Source organism: Pan troglodytes, chromosome 1 (genome assembly GCF_028858775.2).
Source record: "Pan troglodytes isolate AG18354 chromosome 1, NHGRI_mPanTro3-v2.0_pri, whole genome shotgun sequence".
Lineage (NCBI taxonomy): Eukaryota > Metazoa > Chordata > Mammalia > Primates > Hominidae > Pan > Pan troglodytes.
In genome coordinates, this window is record NC_072398.2 from 180,914,006 (window position 1) to 180,939,290 (window position 25,285).

At 39.3% G+C, this 25,285-nt stretch overlaps 1 protein-coding gene across 18 annotated transcripts in view; it reads right to left on the bottom strand.

Annotated features, from left to right (window-relative positions):
- Positions 1–25,285, bottom strand: part of ELAVL4 (ELAV like RNA binding protein 4) — a 155,995-nt gene that overhangs the window by 92,323 nt on the left and 38,387 nt on the right. For 6 of the 18 annotated variants that reach the window (XM_054666744.2, XM_001135692.7, XM_001134946.7 and 3 more), the window contains exon 1: positions 2,507–2,785. The exons of 3 other annotated variants lie outside the window; for them this stretch is intronic. In XM_054666744.2, coding sequence (XP_054522719.1) covers positions 2,507–2,515 — 9 coding nt within the window. In that variant the 5' untranslated portion in view covers positions 2,516–2,785. Of the gene's footprint in view, positions 1–1,740; positions 1,873–2,506; positions 2,786–5,313; positions 5,478–5,757; positions 5,851–25,285 lie in introns of those variants that run through there. 9 more of the 18 variants (XM_016962856.4, XM_001135779.7, XM_009457383.5 and 6 more) reach the window with 4 other exon arrangements.

The following is a 25,285-nucleotide window of genomic DNA, read 5'->3' on the forward strand; positions in this document are numbered from 1 at the left end:
AAATGCCAAATGGAAGGCAGTGGTTATGAGAGTGCAAGCCTGATGGATCCTGTGACTGTGGGCATGGGGAAAGAAGGAAAGCAAAAAGCTCTTCATTTATTATTTTGTAAAGTAATTTCTACTGAGGAAAAAAATGAGAGGTACAATGAATTCCCCTGAAACTATAGTATCAACATCCGATTTAGTAAAAATACCAAAATCACCTAACCCCAAATCATTGCTTAGGGTAGATCTATTCTACCTATATTTTTCCTATGAATATTTGCTGGAAATTTCTAAGAAATCATTTGCAGAACCTATCAGCTGTGGGAGTTCACTATTATGCTTCCGTCAACTTCATTCAATATAATTTACATTTTTTCAAATGGTCTCACAGGATTCCTTGCGATTTTTCGCATGTACAATTTCACACCAGGGAAAAGGGGGAAAAAGGAAAAAAAAAAGCAAGATCCCCTACCCTCCCTTCCCCCTCTCCTCCTCTCTGGGTTTTTTAAACAACAACAACAACAACAACAAAAACCACACGCACACACACACACGCACACACACACACACACAAACAGGGGAGACAGAACAGATGCTTAAAAATAGATTTCTAAAAATCACTGTAAACCAGAGTTAGAAATGTAATTAACACCTATTAATAACGAATAATTAAAGTTGGGCTGGCCACAAAGAACAGCAAAGATAATCGAGGTCCTGTCCCCCTCCCCTTTTTTTTACACTGTTTGCAGTGTGTTCTCATGATAGCCACCTGCTCCCTACTCGGCTTCTCCTCTGTTCGTTTCCCCGGCAACCTTTCATTGGGTTTTCCTCCCAGCTATCGCTTTCAGTTGGGCTGCTCGGTCTAATCTTATTTGTTTTACACCCATCAAAACAAGCAGCCAGACAAAGGCAATCCTCTAAGAATGGGAAAAAGACCACAGCTTTGTTATAACATCTATGCAGAGCAAAAAGTCCTCCCCAGGCTTTTCTAGGGAAAAATAAGTAAGATGGTTATGAATTTACAGCCTGCCCCCATACCCAGCTCTGAAACCCCGTGAAACCTATTGCTGGTGAAAATTCAAAGTCAAAGTGGGCACTCGTGGCATCTAATCATGCCATTTTGTGCCATATCTTCAGGGTCAACATCAGGCGACAGAAGCGGCACTCAAGGAGTTTCCCTGCTTCTTTTTTCAGAAAAAGATGATGCTAAAAATAGATTTACTACTTCGGCAGAAAGGTTTTCCACTTCCCCTTCCACATCCGAAAGTCCTGTTTCACAATTGCATCGGCTGGTACTGAATCTCACCTCCTCCACCCCTCATTCCCATCCTTCCCCATCACTCCTAGCATGAGACTGAAAAAGAAATGTGCCTTTAACTTTAGCAGTCGTGTAATTCCGTTGAAGGCTCACAGAGGCGGTGGACACGCCAGCCAACAGTGACGGTGACATTGATTGTCAAAAAAGACACCAACCTTCCTTGGCTAAAATGTGTGTTTGCTGGAAGAGGCAGTGTGTGTGCCTTGTGTGCATGCAGTGCCATTACACTTGGAGATGGATTCTGGTTTTCAGAAAAGAGAAATACTAATAAACACACACATACATACACACACAAACGATCAGCACAGTGATTTACGATGCACAGTCCAGCATCCTTACACATACACACATACAAGCACACACACACACACACACACACACACACACACACACACACAGGGCTGGGACCTCCAGGCTGCCTTCCTCTTTTCACTTACCATCTTCAAGCCATTCCACTCCATCTGTGATCAGAAGAAGATGGACCCTCACACAGTGTGTCAAAAGCGGAAAGGAACGTTATGTAAAAGCTGACATTCCTTCTTACAGAGCTGCTGCCCAGAGAAGGAAGCAACAACTCAACACGCCAGGCACTGCTACACATACAAGCCGCCTCCTCTTTTTTATGAGGTCATGACAGGAAACTCTTTGAAATACAAGATGCAGCATTTACTGAAGCCCAAATAAATCACTCTCTTTGCCGTTTTGACTGCGCAGTCCCCCGAAACACAACTGCCCATCTCAGTGTTCAGTATCCAGGAGCTGCCTCTCGAGGTTTAAATTTCCAGCACGGAAATTGAGAGATTCCTAACCCCGCTGCATCCACCCCCAGCCCCACAAAACCCAGGCACGCAGACAAACCCCCTCTCCCTTACAAAAAAGAAAACCCTTCTTTTGCCATTATGTCTCAAGTAATATAACCTCTTTCAATAAACCAGCAATTATTTCAGCCCTCCCCCTCCACCCCTTGCCTTTATGTTGAAGGGAAAACTGACAACGACTTGCTAAAAATGACAATCTTATATCCCCATTGCTTTTCAATAAAAGGACCTACCCGCACTCTCTACACAAAAGAGATAGTAAATGTAGGAACCAAACAGCAGCACAGAACTAAACTCTTGTGCAAGCATAAGACTGGTCAAGGTGTAGATGCTTTTCTTCCCTCCAGCAACACAAACAACAGATTATAAATCTAGTCATACCTACCATAACCATTCTTATTGGCAAATATTGGGTCTCGCAGAGCTTCGACTCTTCTGTTAAAATTTGCAAAGATTTCAGAATATATATTTAAAATGACTACTATTGTTATATATAATTAAAGATCCACAAAACACAGTGTGGATGATTGTAAAGCAAATCAATTATTTTTGGGGGGGTGGGCGGGGGAGAGAAAGAAAAAAAAGAAAAGGAGCAGTGAGCTGAAACCCCCGATTCTAGGATGTAGATAAGAACAACTGAACAGAGCCTTGCTGAAATTGGCTCGAAGCTTCCCCTTTTTACATCCATTTATGGGACCATCTGTCAGCCGAAGCCTGGATCTGATTGGCTGGGGAAACGAAGGGAGGCGTTGCAACATCAGGTGCTATTTAAATTAGCTACTGCCAGATTGACGATGTTAATGATTTGGTGACCTCTACAACAACAGAGACCAGATTTCTGAACTGCTTCTTGTGTCTGGTAATTAAGGCCCGGCTGAAGCAACAACAGCCATACTTGTATTTTTACCTTTTCCCTCCTCCCAGCTCAAAAGTACTGTAACAACTGCAGGTCACTGGAGGCTTGCAAACCTAAACTAACAGTGGGAGGGTCCTTCTTTTCCCATCCTGAGGGCCGAACCGTGCCACCCCTCTGATGGAGGGCTTTTCCACTGTAGAATATTTTCAACCACCTTATCTTTCTAGACAGTTGCTTTCTAGCGAAATGCATATTTAATGATCTGTCTGTAGGCTTAAAGGTACAACAAAAGCACTTTAATGTGCTAATTCATCTACAATTTAACTTTATTATTTCCAGATATTGCTGATTTTTAGTAAGTAATGCTCCTTCTCCAGCTAACATGGCCAACATTTCAAAAGCAAGCAAGTTGGGGATTAAGCTTGCTCCGTGAACTAGGTTCATACAAGTTTGTCTCAGAAAACTATTTCCTAATAAACAAAAAGAAAAAAAATGGTGGGGGTAAGGGAGGGGCAGCTGTCAGCCTCTACCTTTCTGCCTTCTGTCTGAGCTTTTCAAAACTGAGGATGATGAATGATTTATTTAAATGAATTTATTTTTCAAGTTGGATAGGAGCATGATCTGAATTTTTAAAAATCCACTAAAACACATTCTCCTACCCCTTTAGAGAAAGGTAAAACATGCTTTTGACAACAGCCTCATTTCAAAACCTGTGCAGAGTGTTCATTTTGCTTAACTAAATAAGTGATTTTGCTTCTCTCCTTCAAAGGGATGTCTTTTTTTCTTTGGCCTCTTAAGAGATTTGCAAAGAGACATTTAGCAAGTGTATGGTGAGGTATACAGTTTGTCTGCCTATTTACACATTTAACAACCTCTACACTACCAAGCCTTCAGTAGTGTATTTTTTGTTCTGGTTTGGGTTTTTTAAGTGGCTTACCTGAGAAGTTCATGCTTCACACCTATGCAAAAGACTAATGTGTCATTATTTATTTAACTCATAATTTAATCAATTTGTTCTTCAATAAATACACAGTGGTAACACATATTACCAAAGACAAAATTCAATGTGATCTTTAATCTTTGACTAGAGTTGACAGTGAGACAGAACTAGGCAGAGTAGACATACAGACCAAAAAATATGCTATATTTCTGGGTTTCAAAGTCCAAGAATAAATGGGTTTGTGAAAAATTATTAGGAAAGAAAATAACCTTACATTTTTCAAGATTAAAACTATTCTGTCCAAGATGCTGTTTCATGAACACACACATATAAACATACATATATATTCACACTTCAGAAAATACAGATACATCATAAAACAATATGTGTTGGGTACACTGCATAATCCATTAGACTCGAGTATGAATACGTTCAGCTATTAGAAATGAAAATACATGAAATAGAAAAGTACAAATGTTAAAACTATAATTCCTTAAGGTGGAACAATACTCAATTAAGCAAACTTTTAAAGTAATTTCTTTAGCAAATGTATAAAATGTGCTGTGAGTCACAATAGTACTACAGTATCTGTTGAACTGTGTACTGAGGGTGAATTCACAGGTTAAAGTGTTCTAAATGGTTCAGCATATATACACAGAGTAGGTATGTGTGCCCCAAATCAACAACATAAACTCTGAGTGCAATTTCACCAATATTAAAATATTGTGAAAAGTAAACATTAAGACAATGCTGACAAACACAAATAAAAACAACTCACTTGGAACAAAATATTTACTTAGATTTCTCTGGAGGTTATAAAAGATAAAAATTTTAAAAACCCTTTTCTCCCATCCATACTAACCTCAGTACACTTATTGAACCATAAATTAACATTAGGTATATTAAAAGGTATTCTGGCCACTTTTCCAAAATAGTAGCTGTATATACAGTATAAATAACTAGCTGGTTTTGCTAGGCTAAAAATTCATGCATTTTGTATATTGATCACTTTTCCACAAACCTCCACTTTAAAGTCTTTCAACAGAATCCTCAAACAAATGCACAAATGTCCTCAGAGGCCTTTTCTCTAAAGACAAAGGCAGAATCCTATTGTTGGGAAAAGTCAACCTTATTATCGCATTTCCAATAGTACCATTCATCTTTCAGAGTGAGGGGCTGACCGCTACATCAGTGATGTGACATTTGTAAAGCAACAGATTCTCAATATATTATCTCAAGAATCAGGCAGGCGAGTCTCCCAGTCATGCATGATTTTTTTTTTTTCTGCCACAATCCACCACCACAGAAAGAAACTTGTCTCACTCAAGCAGCTAAGGCAACCTAAAAATGATATCCCAGCACTGTGGGGCTGCCAGCGCCGCTGTATTCCTCTTACCATAAATGAGCAGTTTCTTGACTCATTAATGACAATTTCCCTTAAAAGAAGTAATCTCATATCAGTCAGCCCCTTGCCACCATGCACACATCCCAAAGGTTGCAGATATCTCAGCATCAGTCGCCGGCAGCCAGCTTTCCCACACAGAGTCCAGATGGACTGTACCAGAAGCCAATTCAGCGTTAATAACTACCTACTCCGCGCAGTGGAGAAGCCTTACGTGGCACAATGGGCTAGGAAACAGCAGCCGGCTGAAACTGCAAATAAAAAAAGACAACCAAATTCTCCAAAAGCACCAAAAGGAAGGAACAGAAATGGAAGCGTGAATTGTATTTCCTTGACTTCCATGTGGCGGAAAAAAAGGAATCCTTCATAAATATAGGGAAAAAAAAAGAAGAGGGGGGAAAAACAGATGCTGCCCAGAAAAAAGTGACAAAATATTACCTCATTATTTAACAAAGCAGCATTAAGCGTCCTGCTGATTTCAAACATCTTGCCACAGATTTTGTTTTAAGAGAAACAGATAGAATCCTTTGCAAAGCACTCCGTCTGCAAAGGGTTCTTCAATTTTCTTGCGCACCACGGAACAGTCAATATATTATTTCCCTAGAGTTCGTACATTAAAACCTCTAGTCAGTGAGCTGAATTTTCCCCTTATCTCACACACAGTAGACTCCTGTTATATGTACTGCTCTCTTTGCAAGAGCAGCCTGCCCCAAACATGGCTGGTGTTTAAACTACTCTTTAAAGTAACAGTTCACTATATAACCACCAGGTGGGTAGAGTGCACAGATTCAAATGAACCATCTTAAAAGATTTCTTTTTTTTTTTTCCCTTGGAATAGCTTTTGGGTGTAAAATGTGACACGAGAAACACTAGCATCTTAACAGGCAAGATTGTCTCTCACTATATCTTGTCAAAATAAATAAATAAAATTCCTTCTCTTGACTTAAAGCAAGGAAATGAAACAAAACAAAACAAAACACTGCCACAAATTCTAATAAGAACTGCGAAGAATGAAACACAAACAAGCTTTGTTTCATTCAGCAAAGGATGAACAAGGAAAATACAATCAACACAGAGCAATGGGGAAGGCCAAAAACCTCATGAAAATATTTCTCTTTAGCAAAAACAGAAAAATATTCACACACAGTGATGAAAACTCAAAAGTGTGCATGTGGATGAAGCACATACAAGATGGAGGCAAGAGTTTAAGGGTGCAACTTTTCTTCTGAGTAGAAATTAGGTTTATTTAATGTGGGTCTTTCCTGATAAGAAATAACTGAAAGCTTAAAAGTAAAGACACCGAAAAAAATACAAAATATTAAGCCTCTCTTTTAAAAATACAATTATATGAATAGTGATAAACAACCACAAGAGCAAGCCAATCACATATCTCTACCCATTGCTGTTCTTTTTCCCGAAGATCTGCCTCGAAGTGGAACATTTCTGTCGTATACTATTTTGGATGTAGAGCTAACTTGGCATCTCCTTTGTATCACTCTATTCCAATTAATCTGCTCCTCTGCCAAGAATAAACAGAATGTCCCAAGTTGAAAGCTCCAAGTGATTGGGGGTATGTTAAAAGGATATAGAACCACCTGAACAAAAATAAATTACATCACTTATATTGTTATATGGCCTGATTTTAAGGAGGATCTTATTACTTATAAAGCATGCAACACCATTCTATGTTCCACATGTGTCTAAAACAGAAACCAACACACACAGATACCTGGGATTTTCTTTTCTTGGCTGGACAAAATTAAAGGTCTGGAACCTCCACATTTTCTTGCAAACACAGGTGTTGACAGTAATATTTTCCCAGCCCATCCAGGCTGTATTTAGCCATACACAATAGTGACTATGTCCTTCATCTTTAAGTCAAGACGGCATCACTTAATACCATTTAACCTCCTTGCATATATTAAGTTTCAAGTGACAATTTTTAACTGGGGAGTGAGAAGGAGGAGTTGCTCTCATCAAATTCTGGTTGTATGAAATAAGCTAATTTGTACACTCACCATATGTCTTAAACACTAATTAAAAAATGTCACTTTCTTCAAACATTAAAATGTAATCAGCCTAGTAAATAAAATATTCTCAAGTTTTCTGGCCTTGGTGCTAATTTAAAGAGTGTTTATCTCAAGGTAACCTCTCTATTTTGATTACCAAGGAAGACTTTTAATTTGAAAAGGGAAAAAGGGGATACTGGGGACTGGGGGGAGAGAGAAGAGAAAACCACTACTGTATGAAGCTGCACAAAGGAAAATAAGATGAAGCGGGTTTTTAAGGACCCATAGTCTTGTTACCCTAAGGCAAATCCAGCCAATCAATACCACCCATTGACGGTCTACCATCTGCCAGGCTATCCAGCGATGTGGCTAAACAGACCTGTTCCATACGACTGTAGCCGGCTCATTTTCAGTCGATTAGGGCAGTTCCAGAGCATTCACGTGCAACAGCACAAAACTCCAAGTCAGACTGAGCCTCTCTCTTCACACCAGTCCCTCCGAACACAGCTGCAGACCTTTTCCTCCTGTTCCGGCTGTCTGGATTACCTCTTCTTGCCCCTCAATTGAATTAGCAAAATGGGGTGGGAAGGTAGAGTGAACAGACACTCACATATCCACACACACACATATAGATAATTGCTGGCCCTTCTTCACTGTCATGCAGAAATCAGGAATTCCATGTGCTCTGCCCTAATATGATTATAGCACACCATTTAAATAGCGTCATCAGTGACTATGACCTGACATTTTCCTGTGGTTCAATTTCTTTTCATCCTTTACCTCTTCCCTTGAAAAATAAACCTAGACTGCTGGCATTTCCTTCTTTAGGAAAAATACAATCAGTCTGCCCAGAAAATGGTATACTATATGTAAAAGCTTTTGAGAAAATTTAAAGCTTAATTTTCCTTTGTTGAATTGTGGTGTTGGTTTCTGTCTTTTTTTTTCTTTATCATGTAGAAACATTAAATCAATTTTTATAGGAAAATGCAAACATACTACAGAGGCAAGAAAGATGCACCAGACTGATGTGAAGGAGTCTATCAGAAATTCACTGTCGAATGTTCTCTGTGAGATATATGACCTGATAGTCAATAATGCCTTTCTCCTTCCTAAGTAGTTTTGTCTATTACAGATTGTGGGAAAGCTAGAAGAATGCTACTGTGGGGGGAAATGTGACAAATGGGTGTCTAACCTGTCTAAATCGCCAAGAGTTCACCTGTGCAGGTAAATGGACCTAAGAGTAGATTCATACTTCATCTTCCTGCTTTCTCTTCATATTCCTAAGCCTTATGCAAGAACAGCAGCTGAAAGTAAAAGTTTCCTTTCCAGAGTCAGTGTATGCTTACTTTTTCAAATGTGCCTTTGACCATACTCTTAAAGCACTAGGATGTCTTTCTGGGAAAGAAAATTTGAAGTACAGGAAAACTATCTTACTTACAAAATTCTGAAAAAAAAAAGGTAAATACACATTTATCCAAGCATCTGATTTAGGTGGAATGCCTGTCTGGACTTTTCCCTGATATATTCTTCATCATAACCCCCAAAAAACTCAGCAGGGTCAATGTGAAAACACACAGAGATTTCTGAAGATCCCTGCATTAAGGGATTTGGGGCCTTTTCATATCAGTTCAGATGAGCTTTACTAAAAATAAAAAACCAAAATAAAGAAACAAACAAACAACCCTGGTATATGTATAAATTTTTATAAATCTAAGTGCACGAGCAGGTAAAGTATGGAGTAGCTATTCATACCATTAAAGGATATAGAGTTTGGTCAGTTTAATAAATTTTTGAAAATGACTTGATATGAAATTTAAAAAAATTCTGGACTCATTTATAATTCTGTAACTAATAATAAAGGAATAGATGTAAAAGGCAAAGAAGGTACATCCATGGAAAAAGATGGGAGGAGGAGGAGAAAGAAGGAAGAAAAGGTCAAAGGGAGAGGAGGGGAGGGGAGAAAGGGAGGAGAAGAAGAAATAACGAAATTAACAGGAATTCTTTGACTTGCCAGTTAGGGCAGAGTTTTTATTTTATTTTATTTTATTTTATTTTATTTTATTTTATTTTATTTTATTTTGAGATGGAGTCTCGCTTTGACGCCCAGGCTGGAGTGCAGTGGCGCCATCTCGGCTCACCGCAAGCTCCGCCTCCCAGGTTCAGCCATTCTCCTGCCTCAGCCTCCTGAGTAGCTGGGACTACAGGTGCCCGCCACCACACCCGGCTAATTTTTTGTATTTTTAGTAGAGGCAGGGTTTCACCGTGTTAGCCAGGATGGTCTCAATCTCCTGACCTCGTGATCTGCCCGCCACGGGCTCCCCAAGTGCTGGGATTACAGGCGTGAGCCACCGCACCCGGATGAAATTAACAGGAATTCTAAAGCACAAATGAAAACGCTATATTTTACCGGGAGTCTACTGTATACCAAACACTGTATTAGGCACTTGACATACACAATTTTACTCAACCCAGTAAATTGTCAGTAGTGACAATTATAGTATCTAAGCATACTTCTAGAAATGTGTTTTCCTTATCTAAAAGTAAGATATCTCTTCCTTTATGTCACAGAAGAATATGCTTAGTAAATATTTGTGTTTATTAATTAAGAATTTTTCTTTTTTGGTAGAGATAGGGGTCTTGGTATTTTGCCCAGCCTTGTCTTGAACTCCTGGCCTCAAGAGATCCTCCTGCCTCAGCCTCTCAAAGTGCTAATATTATAGGCATAAGCCTCTGTGCCCAGCCTTAGTAAATATTTGTTGAATCAGTGAGAAAGATGGGCACAGACTAGAAGAGAAAGGAAAGGGAAGGTGAAAGTCATGCTCAATTTTTTCTCAACTAAAAAATAGCAAGATTAAAAAATTTAAAAAATATTCTTTAAAAAAATTTTCTTAAAAAGATTTCTTTGTGACATGCTTTTAGCTAGGTATGTCCTCAAGATATCTCATTTAATCTATTATTATAATCAGGCTGTAAATTTGGAGTAGGAGAAATACAAAAGATTAAAGCTGGAAAGCAAAGCATTTTAGAAAGCAGGATGAGTACCTGATTGAGTCCCCAACCCTACCCGTTTTTCCTCTTTTAAACCTGAAAAAAAACCCTTACATACAGTAGTTGCTCAACAAGCAGTAGTTGAATTAAGTTATATGTCCTTATTTCCAAGTAGTGCTGAGTTATGGGGAATGAACGAAGATCAATAGTCCCACTCATTAACACTTCAAGTACTATCCCAAGGCCCATTTTGTTTGATTCAACTAGGGGTGGCTGAACATCTCCTTAGGGAAAAATGATATGTTAGGCTCCATAAGCCTCAATTTCCTCATCTGTAAAATGGGCACAATAATACTTCACTTATAATTTGTTGCCAGAAAAAAAAAAAAAAACCTTGGTGGAGGCATCACTCTAAATGGCAGCAATTATTACTAATATGTAGAATGGGGAGGAAATGCATAAATTTGTATTAGTTTCAGGGTAATTCAATCTTGTTCAGGAAGATATGATATAAAGACTCTCAAAACAACTAGAGAATAACAAGAAAATCATAACTAACAAAGGCTGAATGGTCTGTTCCAGTTCTAATAAAAAAGTGCCTGCTGCAGATCAACATTTACTTAATCTTGTGAGCAAAGTTCAGTGCTAAATTATTGGTGTGAACAATAAAAAGAAATAGAAGTCATAGTCCCCACCTTCAAGGAGCTTAAAATCTGATTGGGAAGGAGCTTTCCTTTTTACGCATGAATCCTAATAGCCTAAGGAAGGATGTAAAAAGAATACCAAAATTAAGTGTTAGAGATAGTTGATAATGAGGATGAGATCTGGAGTGATGGGGAAGGCTTCATGGGAGAAGCCTGAACTGAGGCGAGATCCAAAGAATGATAAGAATTGGCTAGGAAAATGCAGAATATTTTTCATATAAGAATAGAGGTGGGGTAGGGGGAAAGGAAAGAGATACTGACAGCCATCGCATCCTAGCCAGAACCCCTATGAAGGCTCCTCTGAATCTATTCCAACCTCCTCCATTTTTAAAAGCTATAAACAGAGGGATGTTATGATATGACGACTGTGGGCGGGCAGACCTCTTATTCAGTACGTTCTTTATAAAAGGAACCAGAATTAATATTGACGGAACATTCACTGTGTGTTGAACATTATGGTAGGTGCTGTGCCTATAAATCTCATTTAATCTCACAACTCTGAGATTTCCAATAAGAAAACTAGAGATTACATAATTTAACTGATTTTCTCAAGATCATGTAACTAGTAAGAGGCCAATTTAAGTTTCATGCTTACGTATGCCCAACCTCAGTCCACAGTCTTTTCTCTATAACATACCAACTTACACAGAAAAGTGTGAATCTAAAGATATTTAAGTCTTATTTTCTGTGTTACTCTATACTCAAAAACTAACATTCAAAATAATGTCTTTGACTTCTATTGACATTTAAAACAGTAACAATCAAAATAATCTATGCCTGTAAATTCCGTATTCTGCCACCAGGTGATAACAGAACCCTGGTCCTATGAGGATTACAAGGGAAACATTTTGTCTACATTATTTCGTGCATGTGCTATTCCATTCTCCAGGCTTGGAAGTGGTGTAGAGAGTGACTGATCTTCAGATGAAATTGTCTGCTAAAGTCCCAAAGCATTAATCTTTACAAATATTTCCAAATTTTATTTATTAAAAATCCACTGAGAACATAATTCCAGACTTCAGTAATTTTCAAACAATTCAATTACAGATTGCATTCAATGGATTACAGTTCATTGTTACTTTCTTTCTTTTTCTTTCTTTCTTTCTTTTTTTTTTTTTGAGGCGGAGTTTCGCTCTGTCACCCAGGCTGGAAGTGCAGTGGTGTGATCTTGGCTCACTGCAACCTCTGCCTTCCTGGTTCAAGCAATTCTCTTGCCTCAGCCTCCCAAGTAGCTGAGATTACAGGCATGCGCCACCATGCCCGGCTAATTTTGTATTTTTAATAGAGACAGGATTTCTCCATGTTGGTCAGGCTGGTCTTGAACTCCCGACCTCAGGTGATCCACCTGCCTCGGCCTCCCAAAGTGCTGGGATTACAGGCGTGAACCACCGCACCCAGCCAGTTCATTGTTACTTTCACACTGTACTGTGAGCTTGCATGGCAGAAATTGTACGTTATTTGCCTTATAACCCCAGCACATAGAATAACAGTACCTGGAATATAGTGGGCACTCAAGAAAAGATATAAATTATTGATTTCAAATAATTCAGAAAAACTTTTGAACCAACTGCTTAGGATATAATTATTTGGTGGTCAATGCTCTATTCACTAATACATAACTTTCTTTATCAAGTCATCCTCAATGCTGACTTATTATAAAAAGCCCTTTCCTGAGGTTGGTCACCAGCAGAAGCCTTAGATCAACAGCCCATGGCTGCTTTTCTTTCAGTGGTCAGGCACTTCCCTTCTGCCTTAGCCAGGGACATTCTACATTTATTATAAGCCCTGCCCTACTTGGTAGTCTAGTTTTCAACCCTCTTATGCCCAGAAAGGTTGCTTCCTTTCTCTATGAGAGGCGAATAAAAAAATGTGAAAAACAAGAGAGGCATGCTATATAACTGTCAGAAAGAGGCAACTCTCCACTTGACCCTTTTTAGTTCTTCCCCTCTCTGACTCTAAAGCTGGGGAAATGATTTAACTACTTTTAAGCAGAAGAGTAAAGTTACACATTAATGCTGAGTAGCTCATTTCCCTTAGCAACCCCTTAGCAACAGCAGCTTGAAGTTCAAAATACCTCTGTGAAAAGGATCACATCTTTAATGAAGATGAGTACTTTTTTAATGTAAGGTTTTTGAACAGAAGTTTTAACATTACAACACCCAAAGCCTTATTTGCTACAAGTGCTTATTTCATGTTAACCTTCCTTTATGATATTATGAGGTAACCACAATGATGCTAGGCTTTTACAAAATTTGAGTGTCTAGAAAAGCCCTGGTCCTTCCCTAAAATTACTCACAAACATAACTTTTCCTTTTTTTAACCAAGTTATCATTAATCCTAGGTCATTATAGAAATTACACTTAAGTTATTTTAAAAGGGTTATTGATATTGAACTCACTATTCAGTCTAACCACTTGCTATTCCTCCCTTACTGAGAAGAGTGAATAAAGAGTATTTACTAATTTTATTATTTGATACCTACTTTGCCCACTTCATTATCCATAAAATGGACAGTGGGATAATCAAATAATCATCACATTGATGATTTTTCCATTGTCAGTGAAATAAGAATGCTTGCAAAAAATTTCGCTAGCCTTCAAAAATCCTATGAATGTAAATGTGTGTCATATATGTTATGAATATCATTAAAACTTACATCTTGTTCAAGGATTTTGAAATGCTTACATCATCTTCAAGGTTTCACAACTCAAGTAATGTAAAAACTCCTGCTTGAAATTTTTTCTTTATTATTTGTTAGCACATGGGTACCTTGGGGCAAAAGGAAACAAAACACACAAGGACTTAGAACAGTAATCTTAATGGATATATTCACTATTAAAAATTTATTATCAATGTATGTTTGCCAATTCCATGATATGGATAGCTAAAAGACAGATTCCCCCTATATCTTTGACGTAGTATCAGTAGTTAGCCAAACTGAACCATCTACCTAACATGAATTTGTACACATTTGCATGTGTAAGAGAACAGAACATACCTAGAACAATGGGCCTTATACACAGTAAGTGCTTAGTGCATGTTTGTGAAAGTAAGATCCATTTTAATTCACTAGGGAACATAAAGGAAGAGCCAGGAGACATCAAGGCCAGTTTCATCTCTGCTACTAGTAATTCTATGACCTCAGGCAAACCACTTCTCCTCTCTGGACCAGAATCTTCTTGAGTAAATAAGAAATGAAACTAGATGATTCCTGAAGTCTCTGCCAGTTCTAATATGTCAGAGTTTATAAATAAGTAGTTTTTAATTAGCAAACAACATTTTCAGTAGGGTTTACTCAGATTTTCAACTGACTTTACACTGTAATAATGCTGGCTAAAGGGAAATTAAGCTTTTGAAGAAGATTTTTAAATCTGCCTCAAAGAAAGAGCCAGGGTAGTAGCATGTTCCTCTAATGCCCAGTCTGGTCACGAGAGGTTTTGTTTTTTCTTTCTTTTTGAGAGAAGGTCTTGCTCTGTCACCCAGGCTGGAGTGCAGTGGCATGATCATGGCTCACTGCAGCCTGGACCTCTCAGGCTTAAGTCATCCTCCCACCTCAGCCTCCTGAGTAGCTGGGACTACAGGCCTTTTCCCCAACACCCAGCTAATTTTTATTTTTATTTTTAGTAGAGACAAGATCTCACTATGTTGCCCAGGTTGGTCTCAAACTCCTGGGCTCAAGCGATCCTCCTGCCTTGGCCTCTCAAAGTGCTGGGATTACAGGCATGCACCACTGTGCCTAACCAAGCTATTTTAATAAAATGCAGAACTGGAGATGGTTGGTTAAAATCATTAAAACCATGGGCTTTTAAAAGTCAGGGACCAGGACCTTGATTAAGTCCAAAGATACTCTCTGAATTTTGTGTCATATTTAAACTGGGGACAACAATAATGCCTAAACTTGTGAGGATTAGATGAGATAATCCATGTAAGGCATGTATTGTGGGGTGTAACATGCTGCTACTTACTCAAAAATGTTCACTATTTTTTATTAGGGTGAAACATGAAATTGTTTTTTAGGTTAAAAGCAGTCAAACGTGGTCAATTTCTTATGGTTTGCCCTATGTTCTGTTACTCCCCTGCCTAATAATCTTTCTAAGATCCTTATTGCTTTTTTCAAGGCCAATTATTCAGTACGGCATTCAAGGCTCTTTAAAATTTTGTCTTTATTTAAGTTTCCTGATACCTCCAAGACATTCCTTTCCCTATACACAGCTCTAGATATGACCATCTATTCTCTCACAACACTTGTCTTTATGCCTGTAATTTCTTCCATCTAGAATGCCTTCTCTGTCTGGAAAATCATACTCATCCTTCAAGGCCTCAGCCTCACTAAGCAAAATGATCTTCTTTGTTATCTGAGCTTTCATACTAGCTTGTTCTTTCTGACTCCACAGAACTCATGTCAGAGCATTACCACAGTTGTTTACGGGTCTGTCTCTCCCACCTGTTTTCAAGGTACTCAAGAGCAAAGACTGTTCTTATTTGTCTTTGTTTCCCTCCAGCTGAGCACAGTGGCTGTCATAGTTGGTGCTCAATAAATATTTGCTAAAGTAAAATAAATATATTCATATGGCAGGCTGAGATATGGCCTCTCTTAGAAATACATGAAGAGTAGATGAATCCCAAGGATGACTCAAAAACTTTTGGAATCCACCTTTCCACAAAATCATTTTTTTCTGATGTGAGAAAGCTCTACCAAAGGAAGGTATTATTCCTCTTAGAAATGTTCAAGTGACTAAAATCAGAAACTCGAAAGTGGAAGTTGCTCTTCAAACTCAACAAATCCATTGAGCTCATGCTATGAGCTTTCAACACAGGCACTGTTTTATTGATAGAGATGGGGATGCTCTGGCTACAACCTTATTTGGTGAATAATGTGACGGTTTGCCCCCTGAATTTGTGCTTCCATAGCTGGAAAGTCTTCAGTCACAGAGAACTCCAATAGGTCTGGATGGTGTGAAAGCTATGGAAAAGAGGAAGGCACTGCTGATATTGTAGCCCATATTCTCAGATCTATACAACCAGGTCTCTGGGAAAACCCTAGGAAGTGCAAGTACTTAACAGAGTATCTATATAGGCAGTGACATTAGTTAATATGTATGGATGTATGTGTGTGTGTGTGTAAAAATTATATATTATATAAATATAAAATTAGTTTAAAAGGAGAGTATATAGTTTTACACTACAGGAGTATCAGGCTATTTAGCTAATTTGTAGCTTCAGATGATTTATTTTCAAACTTTTTTTTCTTTTTTATAGCAAGTGCTTTTTTCTAAGCAAAATATTATGAAAACCCTCAATATATAAACAAATAGAACAGTGCTGTTCTCCTAGTTGGGGGAAGGGTGGGCCTCACTAAATGCCTACCCCACACCCACGCAGTTCCCAAGGAACTCAGCAATCAGTGAAGGGACTAATCTAGTCTAGTATAAATAATACTATAATGAAAGAAAAGTGAACTGGGAGTCAAAAGACGGGTTTGAGCACCAATGCTGCCGTAAACTAGCTATGTGACCTTAGGCAAGTCCCTGAGCACTTCCACTGAACTCAAGCCTCCTTGTCTGTTATTTTCATTTTGAAGCATTCAGTCATTGCTATCTGAAATCCCAAATGGAATGTCTCCATTGCTGAGGCCTCCCAAGCATACAGGATAACAGTGCTTACTCCTCTCACACTTTTCACCTACCTGAATGCTTCACAATTAATCTTCCTCCGAATAATTTTTTTATTATTATTTTTTTATTTTTGAGATGGAGTCTCACTCCGTCGCCCAGGATAGAGTGCAATGGTGCAATCTAGGCTCACTGCAACCTCTGCCTCCCGGGTTCAGGAGATTATCTCACCTCAGCCTCCCCAGTAGCTGGGATTACAGGCACCTGCCATCAAGCCCAGCTAATTTATTTATTTATTTATTTATTTATTTATTGTAGAGACAGGGTTTCACCAAGTTGGCCGGGCTGGTCTCGAACTCCTGACCTCAGGTGATCTGCCCACTTTGGACTCCCAAAGTGCTGGGATTACAGGCATGAGCCATCACACCCAGCTAATTATTCTTTACTTATAGAAACAGGAAGTACAACAATTAACAATGGAAACACTCAAGTTTGACAACACAGGTTTCACAAATACTGAGAGAGGGCTGGGAAAATAAAGCTGGTATCTTGATCCTGTCTTGAATTATTACCATCAACGTATCTTTACCTTCAGTTTTAAATGAATACCGTCTACCAGCCACAGTAACCTTTCTTAAATTCCAATCTAACCACATTGCTTCCTTGATTAATAGCAATCAACATCCACCCCTTCTGCTGAAACTGTCAATGAATGGTCTATAAAGTGGTACCCAGCAGACCTCTAACAAAACCCACAAATTTATAGGACATGGTTTTATGACATAAATGTATGTAGATTCATAGTCTTCTTTTGCATGTCTGTCCCACTTGAGCTCCTTGAGGGTGGGGCTTATATCTGATTCATAATAAATGACAGTTAAATAAATTAACAAATGCAACCTTTCCTAGACAAAGCTTCCAAATCGCTGCTTTTCTCATTTTTAAGCTGCAGAAAGCTATAGGTAGCTCTGTTGTGTTTGCAAAGTGCTTTCAGACAATACTGCTATCTATTGAGCATTTACTGTGTCAGATACTACTCTTAGCTCTTTATATGTATTTACTCACTTAGTTTCACAACAATCCTATAAGGTAGGTACTGTTATTATTATCTCTGCATTGACATATAAGGAAAACTAAGAAAGAGGTTAAATAACATACATCATTTACTCATTATAATCATTCAACAAATATTCACAGAGTATTTACTGTGTTATTCTTATAACCACAAGAAAGCTAGGATATGTACAATCATCACTTTGAATTAAGGGCAAAGGACAGACCACGTTTTATTCATACTTACGGGTCCCTGAAGTGTCCAGAATAGAATCACATTCAATAAATATCTGCTAAGTAAGTGTTGAATTAGTGCTCCCAATATCTGGTAATGGGGCTTTCTACATCAACCACTTTTCTTGACTGATGCTTCTCTCGGGCAAACCCAGATATTTTTGAGAGTGCAAGGAGTCTCTATTAATAATTACAACAAAACAGGCATAAACCAGTAATGGCAAACCAGGTCACATGGTCACATTACCTATGACCAATTTTACCTGATAGCCACTATGGTTTCCAACAGAGGGATGAGGGTAGAGGATGCAACAATGTGCACCCTAATGCAGGTGGTTCAAAAGGACATCAGTTGACAGAGGCCCTGATTAAAATGTGCCAGTATGGTCAATCTTCTCAAGACACTGAGCATAGTAATGTGTGGGGAGAATTCAATCAAAAGTTTAAAAACAAACAAACAATAATAAAAGAAAAGAAAGAAAGGCCACTATCCAGAAATCTCAATGACATCCAAACTTTATAAGAACGCTCTCTGGCAGTACATTTAGGGAAACAACATTTGGGCAAATTAAAACTTGCACCTATGTATGTTTCTTTGCCCAAGCTATTCTCTCTCTGTCTGGAACACTTGTCCCCACTTATCCTTGATGATCATAAATCAAGTTCAAGAATTAATTTCAATAAATTCATTCAGCAAATATTTATTGAACACCTACTATGTGCCAGACATTGGGGATTCAACAGTAAACAAGGCACACAAAATCCCCTGCCCTGGGAATTTATATTGGAGTGAGAATAGGCAGAATTAATGGTTCCCTATTTGAGCTCTCACAGAACTTGTTCCACAGGTTACTCTTGTCCTTATTGAATTGTGATTACTAGCTTCCCTGTCTACCTTCCACTCAAGACTGTAAGCTCTTTGACGTCGACAACTTCTGTGCCCTCCATGCCTGGCATGGTGCTGGTTTACCTAACTGAACTAAAGTCCATATATTTTTCCTCTCATGGTGCTACATCCTGCTCATATTCTCTTGGGCTCACTGCTTGATTTCTGAATATTTAAAAATCACCAAGCAGTCCCTTGGCACTCACAATGTACTGTTATTAGTGTTTACAGTCAGACTAGGGAGCCCAGGCCTAATGATGAAAACATGGGCAGAATAAGGCAAGAGTACATAATCAAAGACTAAATTGTGTGGGTCAGACCCAAACCACTGCCTAAAGTCAGAGAATTGAGATGTCGCATGAGTCCAGGAACAAGGGTGCACACAAGTATTACAGAATATCTTCTTTTACTTTTAGCTCAGCAATGCTGCCAGGGTGCCCCCGTTGGGTTCATTACTCTCTAAAACCATCCCGAAACATGCCAGAACATCCCTGCATAGGCCACATTTTATGCCTTTGCACAAGTTGGTGTCTCGCCTGGGATGCCCCCGACCCCTTGTGTGTCTGATGGTCATACACCTATAAGATTCAGCTCAAATGTCACCTTTGTGACATCATCCCTGACCTTCTAAGGAAGAACTTACTATGCTCTTTTTGTGTTTCCAATCCTGGCCCTTCCCCACACATATACCCATCATAACTTGTCTATATATGTACTTGTATCCGTCATTTATTTATCTCTATTTCTATCTTTCCTACTAAGCTGTGAAGGCAAAGACCCTTATTTATCTCTGTATCTGAAGCACAATGCCTGGTACAGTTTGTGGATGGACAGATGGATTAATGGATCAACAGATGGACAGAGTCAGTTACAGTGAACTAGAATGGCCAAAAAACCCATCAGCTGATACAATCTTGTGTGGTCTAGGCGAAAGAGTTTGGAAGTATAGAGATTTGGGTACTCATCTTGCATACATGTCTCACAGACCTTAAGCGAGCCACTTAATCTCTCTGCACCTCAAGAAGTCTCATCTATTAAATGGGGATAAAACATGACATCCCTACCTCACACTACAATGGCTGGGGATTTTAACATGAGATGATAGAAGTGAAAGTGCTTAGAAGAAAATGTTGTTTCAATACAACATGGTTTCAGGAAAAGGAAAGCATTAGCAACTTTAACTTACTTGGAGATATTTTTAATGGAGGTCAGTGCTTCTTTTCCTTCCAAACTGACACATGGCTGTGCCTTTTTAAAGTCTGTTACAGAACAATAGGTGACAAATTTCTGTGTTGGGAGTCTTTGGGGGTGAGTTTCTTCTTCTCTTGCTAGACGTGAGGAAGAGGATTTGTCCTCTTTATGGGTCTGGGGTTTCAACTCTTGAGGTCTAAACACTTCTGATGGCCTTGAACTAATTTTGGCCACCATCGACAGAATGGGAGTGGAAAAATCCCTACCACATCTGCCTTGTCAGGGGGTGGAGGAGAGAACTTTCTAAATAGCCTCATTATTGGTCCCAGCTGAATTCTGCTCCTGTTCCATGATGCCAGCAAAAGCATTTTAGTAAGACGCTGCCAGCATCAAAAGCAGATCCACTTACGGTTTCCTGTAAGCGTATCTGCAATGGCAGAAGGTGGCGAGCAGCCAGGTGTGAGCGTGCGTGCTAAAAATCTCCAATACGTCAAGCTGGAAGAACAATTCATGAAATGAAATTCAACATTCTATTTCTACTCCAAGAACTCAGTTTAAGTCACCGGAAATTCAGATGGGTAATTCAGCTCCAATTCCCTTCTGCTTTACTGAATCAGAGAACCTCAAAGATAGAAAGGTCCTCTGCATTCTTCTAGCTTAAATTTCCCCCACCTTACTCCAGTAGGACTTGGAAAATAAGGGGTCACTGGACTCTGCTTACATACCTTCAGTGAAAGGGAGCTCATTCACTACTTTTCCAATAATTTGCCTCATTTTGGGCTACCTCTGACTGCGGTGCAGGGACTGCCAAGTGTCCACCCAGTCCTATTTCCTTTTCTGCCTATCCATACAGCTAGAATACAGTGGGGCTGAGTGATTGAGCTCCGGCCATTGGAATGTGGGTGGAAGTGATGCACATCACTTTTAAGACTAGTCTCTAACAATTTCTCTATGATGTGCCATCTTCACTCTCTCTCTTCCTTTGCCTACCAAGTAGATGCAAAGGGTACAAAGGAGAACTCTGAGGCCCTAAAGGAGAACAGAGCCACTAGATGAGAGGCACCTGGGTCCCTGAATGACTGAGTGGAGTACAGCATCCTATGGACCCATGCTGAACTGTGAAATGAGCAAGAGCTAACCCTGACTGTGTCAAACCATTGAGATTTCAGGGTTGTTTGTTACAGTAATTGGCCTATTCTGACTAATATATACTGTTCAATTTTTTTTTTCAATTGCAATACTAGACTAAGTGTCTTGAAAGTTACTACATCACCATCTCCCTTAGAAGCCTAGTGGCACACATTGTATAGAATATTTTAGAATAGCTCTTTCTCTACACTACTGGCTTCTGAAAAGTGAAAAAGAGTAGTGTGAGAATGCAGAGGAAGGGGGTAGGAGAAAGGAGAGGTGGGGATTTTTTCAAGGACTAGTCTTTTTATATGTGAGAGTTTCATTTATAGCTTATGACAAACTTGAGATAGATAAAATCACTAACTTTTTAACAGGAGGGAAAAAGAGACTCAGTTGTCATACATAACCTCTGCCTGAGCCTGTTTAGCCTCTGTCATTCCCCACTGATTTCAGCACCAGAACCTTCCAACTGTCCTCTGTGGCAGACCTTTTTACAACCTCCACCCAACTCTCTGATGCCCAAATACCAACCTGAGAATTCCTATACTTTACATGTTGGGACCTCAAATGCTTTTGAGGCTTTTACATCTTTGACTCTTAAACATCTGAATCTCTTAGGCATTGAGTTTCCCCATCTGGCTATTCTTCTGCAGGTGACCCTAGCAACCGTCTGTATTCCCACTGTACTTGGCCTTATCCTTCCCACCCCTGATGGTATCACTGAGAAAATACACCTCATTCCCCAAGCCCATGCTAAAAACAGAAAGGGTTAGAAAGATGGTTTTTGGTTTTTTGTTTGTTTGTTTTAGAGATAGAGTCTCACTCTGTTGCCCAGGCTGGAGTGCAGTGGTGCAATCATGGCTCACTGCAGCCTCAACCTCCTGGACTCAGGTGATCCTCCCACCTCAGCCTCCTGAGTAGCCAGGACCACAGACACATGCCACCATGCCTGGCTAATTTTTAAAACTTTTTTGTAGAGATGGTGTTTTGCCATGTTGCCTAGGCTGGTCTCAAACTCCTGAGCTCAATTGATCTGCCCACCTTGGCCTCCCAAAATGCTGGGATTATAAGAATGAGCCACCACACCTAGCCAGAAAGAGGTTTTTAAAAAGCCAACATGAGAGAATGTTGAAATTAAACCAAAGTTTTTAAAAATCAAGTTTGTTTTTTCAAAAAAACTATATTAGAAGGTACAGAGAGCATCCTGGAATCTAAAAAGGAAAACCTTTAAAGTTAACAATGCCTTACATCTTTAATTTAATTTAGCCAGTTTTTAAGAATCTGCATTAGGTTACCCTCCTCTCTGCTCCTGAAGCCTCCTTGCTTCCTTTCCAACATTACAGCCCTTTTCACACTGTAATGATAAGTTCTTATGAGTCTTTCTTTTCTGCTACATTGAGAATTCTACAAAGCCAGCGACCATTTCTGGTTCTCTTTATCCTAGTGCCTGGCAGTGTGGCAGAATGGCAGATAATATTTGAGGAGCTCATTCACTTTCAGGTGGCTTGTAGTCAGAGCTGCTCAATTCCTTTGCTGTGGAGACTTCAAGCCTTGCCATGGGTTAGCACCATCAGCTGTGAAATGGGGCTATTGCTAGACTCAGCCTTCTGCAAAGAACAATTGCCAAGCCTGAGTAAAACCAACACAGTCATTTGAATGGATCTGAAACACCCTGGCACTCACTAAGGCTTAACTGATTATTCTGCTGTCTAGTATTTGGAGAACAGGGTCTGTGGGAGGATATGAGAGGTGCTGACTGGCTGTGTGGGTGGGTGCCCTTTCTTGTTTCATGGCTTCTAGTGCACCGAGTGATTGAAGGAGCCTGTCTATCCTTGGAGATGAAGGGCTTTTGGTGGTTAATGCTATAGAAGTAGCATTACCATTCTGCCAAGACCTTCAGGCCAGCAGTTGGCTTTCTTTGATTTCAAGAAGTTTAAGAGGCTTGAGACCACACATTTTTAGATCTCTTACTTTGTCCGAGATTGAATTAAATATTCGTTAATATTTGTTTCCAATTTTGACATCAGCTGAATCCATCAGTTCAAGGGCACCAACTCTTCAGTGGGGAAGATGAGAGCCTCTGAGTTTTGTTAGAGATGCTCGAGGAAAAGTTGGTCTACAGATAGAAGAGATGAGCTGGAGGACCTCCCAAAAGGATTCTATGGTTCAGATGGTTTACACAAATGTTAATGAATAAGTCAGCATGGAAGGGAAGACAAAAATAGTGCAGTGATGCTGTTCAGGTATTATGTGCATTCGCCTATAATTAAGTGATTTCAGGAACTCAGAAGTGAGTTCCCAGTCCAGCAAAGGCCTCTGGCCACAGTGACATCACAATGCTAATATATCCTTCACTCCTGGTTCAGTGAAGGACAGGCCAGCTTTCATCAATTTCATTTGTGAGCCAGGATGTTTCCAGTCAACAATAAGCTATTTCTTACAATTAAAGCAAGTGCTCTGAAGCACTCACAACTCAATCACACAAAAGGCACACAGAGCCTCAAAGGAACTATCAGAATGATTTTTCTAAAACACAGATCAGCCTCAATGATCTTGTAATTTGTATGTCTACTGGGTCTAGAAACCAGAATTTAGTGAGGCAATAAAGCTTTTATATTAGTCAACTTGGGCTGCCATAGCAAAATGCCATAGACTGGGTGGTTTAAACAAAAGAAATGTATTTTCTTGTAGTTGTGGAGGCTGGAAGTCTGAGATAAGGGTGCCAGCATGGTTGGGTTCTAGAGGGGACTCTCCTCCTAGTTTGCAGGTGACTGCCTTCTCACTGTGTCCTTGCATGGTGGAGAGAAAGATCTCTCTCTTCCTCTTCTTATAAGGCCAACAATCCTATCAGACTAGGACCCTACCCTTATAACCTCATTTAACCTTAATTACCCCCTAGAAGCCTTATGTCCAAATACAGTCACATCAAGAGCTAGAGCTTCAATATGCAAATTTTGAGGACACAATTTAGTCCACAGCAACTTTTCATGTAGAAAATTCAGTGTCTACTTGAGGTGGTTACATTTTAAGTCACATCGCTAAGGTGAAATTTATAAAAATTAAAATATATTTATCTTCAATAGGTTATTTCAGCTAAGTTTAAAAAATTACAATCTAGAAGACATAGTCTGTTGTACATAGCCACAGTTGTAAACTATACACCTCTGAAGATTGTGAGAAAAGAGACAGTAGAAAGTACTAGAGTGGAAGACATGAACAGCAAGCATCTTTGCTCTGCCACTAATTAGCTCTGTCACCTTGGCTAAGTCCCTAGCCCTTTCTGTGCCTCTCTGCTTCCTCATTATATTGGTTTAAAAAAGAAAATAAATTAATTTAAAATAAGCCATGTTTTAAAATTCCATTTCTGGTTGGCTGTTTTGGGGATCCATTCAGTACAGTGATTAGAAAAAGATTATCCTGCTCCAAGGGGGTTTTCACATGGAAAATAATAAATGATGAAGTAGATATCCTTGAACCATGGGTTCATTTTCTTTAGTTTTAAGCCCAAAAGATAATTGATTGACTCTCTAAGCCCACCCTCTTCCTCAGTACTGGCATTCTCCCTTTGGAAAAAATAGATGGGAACAATGGGAATCTCTTCCTTTAGCTAAAGAACAGCAGAGGCCAAGGAGTGACTTGAGGGGCTCAGAATGAAGAACTGGCCTTGGATCTGCAGAGTCCCCGAGAGAATGCACTCACACTACAGCAGTCCCTATTCCTTCCAGAATATAATACACAACCACCCCTCTCTGAAAAGCAAACAACAAAGAACACTAGCTCCAATCCAATTATCTGGGGGTGGAGGGTGCGGGGTGTGGAGGGTGCACCACTCCCAGGGTGGTAGGAGGCAGGGGTTGGAAAGCTCATAGCAAGAAGAGCTCTGAAAATATATCTCTTATATAGAATGCATGCTTCTGGGTTTAAAACATTAATTCCATTGCAGAGAGTCACTGAACAATTTCCCAAGGATTCCCAAGATCTCTTAAGCCATAAAAAGCATCCTTATTATATTAGTATGCTAAAGGGTTCCTCCGCATACTATTCCAGGAGGCAGAGCAGAGAGAGTATATATATATATATATATATATATATATATATATATATATATATATGCTGAATGGTTCCAAGGAACTAAACAAAGAAATACCTTTAAATCTT